This window comes from Phyllostomus hastatus, unplaced genomic scaffold (genome assembly GCF_019186645.2).
Source record: "Phyllostomus hastatus isolate PE091 unplaced genomic scaffold, TTU_PhHast_1.1 phas_contig_402, whole genome shotgun sequence".
NCBI classification, from domain to species: domain Eukaryota; kingdom Metazoa; phylum Chordata; class Mammalia; order Chiroptera; family Phyllostomidae; genus Phyllostomus; species Phyllostomus hastatus.
The window spans coordinates 14,530,959-14,542,077 of NW_025333873.1; the positions used below are offsets into that span (position 1 = coordinate 14,530,959).

Sequence of the window (11,119 nt, forward strand, 5' to 3'; positions counted from 1 at the left end):
GGCCCCTTCCGAGGGACGCGGGTGCGAAGTCCCAGCCTGAGTGGGTTCCAGAGAGCACACCCCCCAAAGCAGGAGTGGAGCCCAGGCCGGGGGTGGAGGGCACGGGGCAAGAGGCTTCCTCCCATCCCCCCGCCCCACAGCACAGGAAGGGCTCAAGGAGGAGGAGGAGGAGGGACACGGGGTCCCCAGCCCCCGCGGCCCTATTCTGCTGGGGCCAGACCCAGCGTCAGAGCAGCCAATACAGAAGCTGCCTCTTCCCACGTTTCTTTCCACCTTCCCCAGAATCTAGAAGGCGCCCCGAGGGCAGAGCAGACCCAGAAAACGCAGAGGAGGGTGAGGCTGGGCCAACCCCCCCGGGACGTGGTGGGGCATTTTCGGAGAAGCCACTGGGCGTCCTCAATCTGTGGCACAGACGACACGGGACACAAGTCCAATTTGCAGATCAGGAACGTTTTATGCGATTCAAAGAAAAAAGTTACATCACACACATCCATCTGGACAAGAAGTCAAAGTCTGTTACAGAAAACATGATTCCGAAACAGTTGGCATTTTATTACTGAAACTATCTGACAGGCTCGGAGTCAACAAGGATCGAGCAAAACTGCTCGGGAAGTAAAGTGCACGGGGGAGCCCGGCGCCACCCCGACAACGCCGGTAGCCCCCCCACCCCCACCCCAGGGCATCGGCACAGGATGGGCCGCAGGGCTCCGGTCCTCGGGACAGAACCCCCCAGACAAAACCGTCTCCCGACCCCCCATCTTTCAGTGGACACACACAGAAGGCAAATAAAGAAAAAAAAAAAGTCTGTTTACAGAAGGCATGTCTAAGTCTAATCAGGAGATGAAAGTGAACATGAAAACCATTTTGAACACATCTGCTCTGCACCAACGCCACTGAGACAATGAAATTCAGGGCGAGCAGCGACCCGACACTCAGAGGCCTTGTATTATGCACATGAGGACAACCACCGTTGTTTTGTGTAATTAGGAAGAACACCCCAGTGCGACGGCATGCACACAGAAACGCTTACGCAGCTTTACAACCCGAGTGGGAGACGGACAGGACAGGGCGGCCAGGAGACTCGAGCTGCCTACGTCTGGGGACTGTTCTCCTGCACACTGATCTCTGATTCCCTCGCGTTTGGTCTCGACCAGGAGGAATGCTAGACCGAGGACGTGTCCACAGCACGTGGGAGCCCCTCCCCCCACACCTGTGTGCAAAGTGCAACGCGGTGCTTGGGTGGGAAGTCCCCCAGCCAATGCGGCTGCTGCCCTTTCTCTGAGGCGCTGCTCCACCCACCACACACTGCGGAGGAGGCCACAGGACGAGAAGTCAGTGACAACTGACAGAGCAGCTGGGCTGGCCCGCTGACCTCACCCCTTTTTGGTGTTGGAGGTACAACAGGAAACACTCCGCGCCTGGAGAGGCGCCTGCTTCTGGGGGTGGGGTGGGGGGGGCTGCCTGTTGTGAGTGGTTGTAAGTCGCCCTCTGGGCGCGTCCTCCACAAGTCGAACCTCGGACACAGGCAACTAGTTCTACCAAACCTTGAGATCCTGGGCCAGGGCCGCAAAGGCGTGGCCGCTGGACACCCCTTGGGAGTGTTACAAAGAAGCCGACTGCCAAGTCCCCCCACCCCCCACCAGTGCCGATTCTAAACAATTAACTGCAATCTGAAAGGTCTGATTACAAACTTGAGATTTTTTTTTTTTTTGGCTGATGTACCACGGTCACTACAAAGTAGGGCTATTACAAAAATGATATTAAACATGGAAAAGAAGACTGTAAAATCATCTTGTCTAGAAATTGGTGGAGTACCAACAATATAAATATTTTCATAGAAAACAGTATAAAGTTATATATACCCTGTCTCATTTCTACAAAACACGAATAGGAAAGGCAGTAAAAACCCAGGTGCTGTGAAATTTATTGCCGAAACGCTTGTCGGAATGCTGGTGAGCCAGACCGTCGAATTGCCTTCCGTCTAAACTACAAAAGCCATGGGGTGGGACCCCAACTGGAGGCCAGCCGCCGCCGTGCTCCGGCCGGAACCAGCCCCTGCTCCTCCCCGGCCCCCAGACGAGGATTCCGGGAGAGAGGACCCACACGGGTCCTTTCCTGGAAAGAGTCTGTGAGATTCCCCCGGGGGACCCCGGCCGACCGTTCAGGCTCCCCCGCCGCACCGCCGCGCCGCGCCTGCTAGCCGGGGGTCTTCTTGGTGGCCACGTGGCGCCGGGCGTGCTTGGTCAGGTGGTCGCTGCGCATGAAGCGCCGCTCGCACACGGGGCACGCGAACTTCTTCTCCCCGGTGTGCGTCCGGCGGTGCCGAGACAGCTCGTCGGAGCGTGCGAACTTGCGGTCGCAGCCGTCCCAGCTGCAGCGGAACGGCTTCTCTCCTGGCCACGGGGAAACACACGGTAAAGAGAACGTGAGCGCTCAGCCCCCGCTGCGCGGGCCAACCCGCCTCACCTTTAACCCCTGTGCACCCCCAAGTCCAGGGCAGAAGGAGCGCCCTGGGTCTCCCATGGCAAGGTATTCGGAAGTCAAGAAATCCTCCAAGATCCGTGTGTCCTGCCAACGCCTAATGTGTAACATTATGGGACAAGATGTAAGACATGATGTTTGCCTTTCAAAAGACAAACACGTCTTTAAACAAAAATAAACTCTGCGGTAGGGGGAAGATTCTTGAAAAGAGTTAAGTACCTCTCTCTCAAGAAGCGGCCCACCTAAACCCATCCCTGCCAGGACCTGTGAGACTTCTTGGAATCGTTCACTCCATCTTCGAGTTCGTCACTACACCTGGCAGGTGAGCCCAGGAGCCCCTGCTGGCTGGTTGGCACAGCCCCGCCCCGACAGCGGGGCGGCTCTCCTCCCACGGGGCCAGGTCCCCGCGACCCGCACTGCCGGTCTGGTCCGCCCATCCTCCTGCGGCTTCCCCAGGCACAGCACTTCTTGCGGCACGCGGCAGATGCGCGGTTCTGAATGGATGTGTGCTGGAGAGATGCCGACTAGGTATCTGATGTTTTCAAAACGGAATCAACTGCGAAACTCAGCACCACACTGCTCTTTAAAAAACCATTCGAAGAAAAAGGGTCGAAGCTTCACGGGTTTCGCAGACCCGTGGGGCGGCATCAGGATGCCCACCTGCTCCCCCAGCAGCCCGCCACCCCTGGCGGCGGCACACCGGTGCGGCCAGGGACCGGGCAGGGACAAACTGCCCTCTGGCATGGGATTTACTGTATAAAGTGCCCTGTTTTTAATATGTCAAAAATGTAGCTTTTGCTCATTCCACCTTAGTCAAAAAAATCTCAGGTTGTGTAGAAACAAAAAAAACTATCTCATCGAAGGCAAAATTACTGAAAGTTTCTATCTTATGAAAACTCCAATTAAGTATTTATGAACTAGCACGAGAAGCTGCCTCTTCAGAACCTCTGTGGTTACTGAACGGAGGTGTGCGGGGGAACCTGGAGACAGCCTGCTCTGATGCCCTGGTTTTGCGCCCGCCTGTCAGCATTTCCGCCGACGCGCCAGGCTGAACAGGGCCCCTCTCCCCACTGCCGCCCCGCCCGTGGGCAGCAGGCGTGGACAGGGTCGGAGGGCTCAGTGGACAGAACCCCCCCCCAGCCAGCAAGCCCTTCACGGGCGCCCTCTCCACTCGGACGCGCTGTGACCGTGGCCCCAAGACCCCAGTGGACCAACCGCCTCTCACCAGCGTTGGGCTCCTGAGTTGGACCCGAGAGTTTATGCTCAGTCAGACCGCTAGAGTACGCGGGGAACCGAAAACCGAAGAAGAAAGGGGCAGGAAGTGGAGCACACACCCCTAGGGTCACGGAGGCAGGCGCGCTCAGGAAGCACATGTGGGCGGTGACGGCGGGAAGGCCCTTCAAGGGGTTCCCGCCAGGAGAGGGGGGCGGAGGGTGGAGGGCAGACTTGCGGAGCTGGAGAGACAAGGCAGAGGCAGAGCCCAGGGCCCCGCGGCCAGGTGTGGCGCCCTGACTGGCAGGGAGCCCCCTCCGCAGGTGGGGGGGGGAGCCGAGCGCCCTTCGTCATGCCTGCCAGTTCCAGACTCGGCTCCCTCTGCAGGCAGAGCGGCGCCCCCTCCCGCACCCAGGTGCCAGCGAGAAACCAGCCCACCTCAGCCCCCTGGTTCAGCCCTCCTGACCCTGCACCCCACAGCGCACTGCGGGCCCCGAGCCAGGAGCTCGGGCGGAGCGACTGCGTGACCGAGAGCGCTTACGGGACAGAGCTCCACTGCAGAGCCTGGGGCCTGCCCCTGCGCTTACGTGTGTGTGTTTGTGCGAACCCTGGAAGGCGAGTGTAAATAACAAGCAGACTGCTCAACCACAGGACCCCGCGGGACGGAACTACCTCAAAGACAGAGGGCGCCACAGGACACCTTGGGTGTGTGGCCACATCGGCAGCTCTGCCAGGCCACCCTCAGCCCGACGGCCACGCGGCTGTGTGCGTGTCAGCTGGGTGACAATGTGAAATGTGGAGCCTTTGTCACACGACCCCCTGCCCACGTGCCTGGGGCTAGTGGCTACCCCAGTGGACAGAGAGAAAATTCTATCAAGCACAGCCAATGGGATGATAAAGACGTCGCTGAGTTTTTACAGCTCCTCTCTGGGGTGACTTCTCCTCCTCCTCCTTGTGGGAATCAGTCCATGGCACTTCAAACATCCTAGAACTCAAACTTTCCCGCACTTCGGAGAGACCTCACCCCGCAGTGAACCCGAGTCACTCCTCGGGTTTAGTGTTTAAATGGCCTGCGTGTTCTCTAAAATGCAAACAGGTGTCCACTGCCAAGCGGGCAGAAAGGGCCATGCATGCGCCGCCCACGACCGCAGAGCCACACGGCAGGCGGGGCGGGCAGGTGCCGCGCTCCCGAAACACCGCCAGTGGCTGTGTTGACATAGCCCCCCCCACCCCCCCACCCCCCGCAAGGGTTCTCGGAACCACCTCCTCCAGCAGGTTCACGCTCCCCTTCCGCTCAGAGCAGGTTCAAGGTGAGCTTCCCAGGGCCCCACCCGCCTCCGTGCTTACCTGTGTGAGTGCGGAGATGAGCCTTGAGGTGGGAACTTTTGAAGTAGGTTTTCCGGCAGCCTGGAAAGTTGCAAATGTAGTTCCTCCTTCGGAAAAAGTCTACCTGAGGGGCGCAGCTGTGGCTGGAGGTGATGAACACAGGGGCGGGGGCGAGAGGCAACAACCTGGTATTGCCGGCGGCCAGGACCCCAGCCGGGGAGCCCGGTGCAGGCTGGGGGAGCGCCCCCTGGGGCAGGACCAGCATCACGGCTCCCGGGGGCACGGACGGTCCCACGAACACGGGCTGGGGCCCTGGAGCAGCGGGGGGCAGGATGGGTGCGACCGTCCCGGTGGGTGCTTGGGGAGGCGGCTTCAAAAACGCTGGTAACATGCCACTCTGTCCGGTCACAGGGATCATCTGGCAAAGGACAGGGGTGCTGGGGATAGGGACAGAAATCAGAGGGGTGGCTTTCCCTGGCAAGTCATTTTCATGAATCTTTGGTGAGCAGGTTTGAACTGCAACTGGCCAGCCTGCCTGCTGGCCTTTGTTAGGGGAGATGAGGTCGCCAGACTTATTCAAGCAAGGCGGACAGGACCCTGAGCTCACACTGGGTAAACTGTCTCTGAGGTGGGCACCCTGCAAAGCTCCAGTAAGTCCCACACGCCGTGCGTCTCCCGCTCTGTTGTCGGAAAGCTGGCGTGCTTGAGTCTCGATGGTAGGAACGTGGGCAGCAGCAGGGGGCGCCGTGGTCACCACAGCCCTGCAGGGGGTGCGGGGGGCCGGCTCCCCCAGCTCTGACTTCGCAGCAGGCAGGCTCCTCCCCTCCCTCCTGTCCTGCAAGCGGGCTGCCCCAGCACAGGCTGTGGGGGTGGCCGTGACCACGTGTGCTTTGGGGTCGGTGACTTGGGAAGGAACCACTGTCCCCGTCGATGGCTCCATGAGATCAGGGCTATGAGGAGGAGTCATGCACTTGGAAAAAAAAAAGAGCACTGGGTGAAAAAGTTGCTTCGGTTCGATTTTAAAAGGCATTACTTGGATGGCGCTGCCCCCAACGCCTTTAGAAAGAAGTATCTACAAAGGCCTGGTCTAAGCCCACTTGCAACAGCAAGGGACTGCGAGGCTGCACGGGCATTTACTTTCTAGTCTTTCCCCTCGACTGGGGCTGCGCAGTCACCGAAAGGAGCAGCGTGAGCATTAGGACTGCAGAGGAGAAAACAAGTTTATACTTAAAATGAGAGCTTTTCCCAATTGTTGTAGACTCTCAAGGAATTTTTTAAAATCCCAGTGGTAATCATGTAACACACACCTAGCCAGCGCCTACTACATGAGGCCAGGTACCCCTACCGGAAGGACCCCCAAAGGCCAGCGGTCTGCCTAGACCGAGCCTCTCCGTACCGCCCCCAACAACCCCCACCTACTGCGGCCTCCCCGGGCAGCCTGATGCCAGGTGGCTCTGAGAGGGGCTCCGGCGGCCAGGCCGGTGCTTTACAGCCCTCTCGGCTGCCTACGCGTCCCTTCTCATCCCTCTCCAAGTGGCTGTCCACACTCCCCTTCCAGTGCAAGCTTCCAACCCAGGACAATCTGATTATGATTTTCACTTCTGTTAGCCACCGACAGCTTGCAACTTCTCCAGGCTGAGGAGCCGTCTCTCCCAGCGATTTCTTAACTGTAACAAGTTAGGAAAACAAAACACGGCCCTGCTCGACTGCAGCCAACTCACACAAGTAGGAAGCTGGCTGCCACGGGGAGGCAGAGAGGCCAGCATTTCCACCAGCCAGCTCTGGGCGTCGGGTGCCAAAGCACAGACTTGGCCCGGCTGCCACCCGCATGTCCCGATCCTGGGAGCAGTCGTCCGGGGAACCTAGTCCCCACCCTGCCATTCTCCAGAGAAATGAGCACAATTTTTCTTTCCTGAATCAGCCTGTAGGTTTTGTCCTCTGGACATTTTAACCCCGTGGCTGCAAACTGTCACTGATCGATGGGAAGGACTGGTTTCCAAGAGATAAAAGAGGCTGCATCCTCAGGGTCTCTACGTGGGGAGGCTGTGAACACGCCTGCCAGCATCCCGGGGAGTCCACCCGCGAGTTTCCTGGCACACCTGGAGAAGGTGCGCTAGCCACTGCACAAAAACACCCCTCCCCCTCCTCTTACCAGCGTGGACAGAGAATGGAAGTCCTTCAGCAGCTCGGGTGTACCTTCGTCTACATGCACGGAGGAGGCGACATCCCCAGAGTCAGACACAGGTGTGAGGGGCCTTATCTTTAATGGGTCACCCTTCTGGGACCTGTGCCCCCAGGAGCTCATGCAGACGAGAGCCTCGACAGCTTCGATGTCGTTCTGTTCCAAGGTGCTGCAGGTGGACCTTTCGCTGTCCTGCCACTTCCTCTCCAGGATGGACTCACAGATGTCCACGATGTCAACCTACGGGTGACATAGTGGCTTCTCAGTCCAGGGGAAACAGGCATGTGGACGCGCCTATCAGGAGCCTGTGTCACACGCAAAACACATACACAACACTCCACACACGACAAGCTCTGCTCTAGGAAAAGATGGCAACAGGACATTCATGACAATTTTGCTTTTAGGCTGTCACCCTACAGAGGGAAGGAAGATGACTGAGTATGACTGCAAGTCGTTTCCACAGAAAATCCTGATTCTTAAAAAGGTTGTAAGAGTGATATCTATCTTCTTCTTTGGTAAACGATTAGTAAGACATTAATTCCAAAGGTGTAAGCCCAAACTGCCCCGCCCACCTCCGGAGGAACCAATGCAGACTCCACCTAAGGCCTCTGATTGGTTGAGGTGAGCGCGCAGCTCTTTCTCGCTCTTTGGGGTTGGCCAAGCCTCTGGGAGAGAGTCCCTACTGATGCATTTTGGGCAACTTCCGGAGCAGTGCCTACAGCCCTGCCAGTCAGGGCCTACCCAGCAGGGTCTGGGGGGTGGGAATGTCACGGGCCCCAGCAAAGTAAAGCCTTGTCCCTCAGTCTCAGGAACGTAAGTCACTTCCTCGTGCCACCAGGTCCCTGGGGGGAGGGGGGAAGTAAGAGGAAGCATTTGTGTGTTCTCCCAAGACCTAGGAGACGCTGTCTCCCCCGGTGTCACACCGGCTCTCCACAGGCAAGGAAGCACCCAGAAGTGAGTGCTCTCTTCCCAAAGTCACTTCAAGTTCATAAAGATACACATTTCCACTTAGTGTGCCCGGGTATCGCACCTTCTGTCCTGCTCAGGTTCCCCGCAGGGCACACAGGTAATGAGGCCGCCTTTATAAATGTCACTCTAACCCAGCTTCGACCTGGTCCTAGCACAAACTGTGAAGTCACAGACATGGGGGCTGGCCCTGCTCTGGCGCCACGCGCAGAAACAGACCAGGACGCACAGCTCCCAAACCCCTCCCTCCTCCCCTTAGCAGCCCGCACGCCGCGACCACCCAGTGCCAGTTCTAGCCAGAGTTCTCCCCGCACCCCTCGAGCTGCGACTGCAGGAGCCCTGGCTGGGGCGAAAGGCGCTCAGCACGCCCTGCCACGTGCCGCCTTCCCGCCAGCCTCTGCAGGGCCGCCCCGCAGGCCGCGTTCCCACAGCCCGGGCCCCCGCCGCCAGCGCCCCGCCCCGGCGGCCCGCAAGCCGCGTTCCCGCCAGCCTTTCCCCGCCCAGTGGTCACCACCTCCCAGGGTCTGGTGACGTCATGGCCTAGAAATAGACCCGCGCCCGCAGCCGCCTGGGCGGCGCCGCTGCGGGGGAGGGAGACAAAGCTGCGGTAGGGTTCCGCTGAGCCCACGCCCCCGCCTAGCCCCCGCGGCCGCTACCCCTCCTGGCTCTGGAACCTGTCCAGGCACCTAACGGTGCGACTGTGGCGAGGCCCCGCACCCCCGTGCCCTCCTTTGCGCTCTGGCCCCGCAAAGGCGGCGCGGCCCCGCTTCGCCCCTCGCTCCGGGGGGTGGCCACTTACCGCGCGCGCCTCGCCGGAACCCACGGAGCCCGGCGTGTGCATGGTGCCGGCGGCCCACAGGCAACAAAGCGGCGGGGCGGATGCTCAGAGCACTGCAGCTGCTGCACGTGCGTGGCGGAGGCAGCCCGCGATCCGACCTCCAGCGGCCGGCACGCGCCTCCACCAGCCCGCGCAGCTCTACTTTGACGCGGCCGTAGCGGTGCGGGAGGGGCGGGGCGGCCGCCGTGGGCGCGGCCGCCGAGGCGGGGCTCGGAGGCAAACCAAAATACACCGCGCCCCTCCGGGGCGGAGCCAGGTGCCCGCCAGCCAATGCGCGCCCGATCCAAGCACAGCGGGCCAATGGGCGCGGGGGGGAGCCGCGTGATCAAAGCCTGGCCGCGGCGTGATGCACCAGGGCGGGATGCGGCACGTGTTTTGGTCAGGGCGAAGGGGCGGGGCCTGAGGTCTTGGAAAGTAGGGGAAAGGTCCCGGCAGCCGCGAGGCGGCGCGGGCTGCGCTGGCGGCGCGGGCGGCACTGCTGTAGCCTGGGAAGTCCCGAGTCCTGGACGCGCTGGCTGGGGCGGTGACCGCGCTTAAAGGGGCCGCCTCCCGCAGCTTTCCGGGCTGCGCGCCCCGGTGGACTGAATAAGCCACCTAGAGGCCTCCGCCCGGGTATTGCTCGTTTGTGTTGTTTTTATTTTTTTTCGTTTTTATTCATCTACTGTTAGCTCTTAGGAGCACATCACTGACCAGGACGAGCTTTGAAAGCCTGCTGGCTCCAGCTGACTTTCCGGTGTCTGCTTCCTCCTGAAAGTACCCAGGGCGGGAGTTCCCAGGCAGTGTCTGCCTCCCACACCCCTTTGGGCCGCAGTGGCCACTCTTACGTGAGGTTAAGGCTCAGCCAAGACAGGTAATCACCTGAAAAATGCCTAGTGAAACCCGCTCTTTCTTCCCAGCCGCGGAGGAAGCGACACCCTTGCTGGGAAGTCCTCGGGCCTGAATGGGAGAGATACCCAGAGCGCCTTTCTTCCCCTCAAACTGAGAAGGAAACGGGTGGGGCCCAGGGCTCTGGCTGCAGCTCACTCCTCATAGGCCATTTCCCTTTGCTCAGGTCCTCCACTGCACCGTTGATGACCCATAACTTTTGTTTCTTTAGTTATTTGTGAATTGGCTCCCCACCGGAAGGAACCCTCCCACCCTTAGGGAGCTTGTTTAATTCCCTGCCGCCAACCCCCAGGGCCTGGCTCACTGCGGGCACGCAGTAACTGTTGGGTGAATGAGTGAGTGCAGGTGAGCACCTGCTGGGTCCCCCCACTTGGCTGTCCTGCAGACACCTCCAGTGCAGCATCCTTGAATCTGAACTCGTTCTATCGGAACCTGGTGTTCTCGCCTCCAGCTACCCAAATCCGAGGGTCATCTTTGACTCCTCCCTTCCCTGTGCTTGCTGTCTTCTGCCAATCACTTCATGGCTTTCTTCCTAACTATCGCTCAAACTATTAACTGCTGTCACCCACTCCTGCCTCCGTCCAGGCTGCCATCCTCTCTCACCTGTATTATCGCCATTGCCTCCCAGCAGGTCTGCCTACCTCCAGCCCCACCACCTGCGATTTGCCCCTTATCTCACTGCCAGAATCGTCTTCTGAAAGCAGAGATGGCACCGAACCCATGTTGGAGCCCTCCATCGGAATCCAGGCCGCGCTGGGGCTGGGCCCGGGGCTGGGGCTGGGGCTGGGGCTGACCCTGGCCGCCTGGGCAGGAATCCCCTACTCTGCATCTCCAGACCCCAGGCAGTGCTTCCTGCCGGCTTCCCACCTGGTGCTCCAAGGGCAGAACCCTGCGCCCCGGCGTTCCCTCTGTGCAGGACGCCCGGACCCTTCTCCACTCTGAGTCTGAGAGACCGCAGTGCGGCTTCTCCCAAGCAGCAGGGCCACTCAGCAGAATGCCAAGCACAGGACTTGGGAGTCAGACCTCGATCCAAATCCCAGCTCAGCCTCGGTGGCCAAGTCAAGGCTGGCTGTGTCTCATTCCTGAGGAGAAGGAGGGGGCAGCCGCTCCCCAGGAGTCTGACGCCCAAGCTCCTCTCCCTTCGGCAGCAGTACCTGGAAGCTCGGGCAGCAGGCTGGCTCAGGGCTCTTCAGGCATAAAGCTCGGTTCTTCTCATGTGACAGACAAAC

General features: G+C 59.9%; 1 protein-coding gene across 2 annotated transcripts; it reads right to left on the minus strand.

Moving 5' to 3' along the window:
- Positions 1-434: 434 nt before the first annotated feature.
- Positions 435-9,166, minus strand: KLF11 (Kruppel like factor 11). Of its 2 annotated transcripts, none has more exons than XM_045844666.1 (4): positions 8,967-9,166; positions 7,172-7,441; positions 5,041-5,437; positions 435-2,393 (listed from the first exon to the last, which is right to left on the minus strand). In XM_045844666.1, the coding sequence occupies exons 1-4, from the start codon at positions 9,006-9,008 to the stop codon at positions 2,197-2,199; spliced, it is 906 nt and encodes a 301-aa protein (XP_045700622.1). In that variant the 5' UTR covers positions 9,009-9,166; the 3' UTR covers positions 435-2,196. The 2 variants fall into 2 exon arrangements, with proteins under 2 accessions (XP_045700622.1, XP_045700621.1); XM_045844665.1 differs by having other exon boundaries at positions 5,041-5,989.
- Positions 9,167-11,119: the final 1,953 nt, after the last annotated feature.

What these genes read in the sequence shown, in the direction of transcription:
- KLF11 (XM_045844665.1), bottom strand. Translation starts at nt 9,008, where the DNA reads ATGCACACGCCGGGCTCCGTGGGTTCCGGCGAGGCGCGCGCG. An exon ending in GTTCCGGCGAGGCGCGCGCG is followed by an intron (nt 7,442 to 8,966) that starts GTAAGTGGCCAC and finishes TGTCACCCGTAG; the next exon opens with GTTGACATCGTGGACATCTG. An exon ending in TCATCTCCGCACTCACACAG is followed by an intron (nt 2,394 to 5,040) that starts GTAAGCACGGAG and finishes CCCCGTGGCCAG; the next exon opens with GAGAGAAGCCGTTCCGCTGC.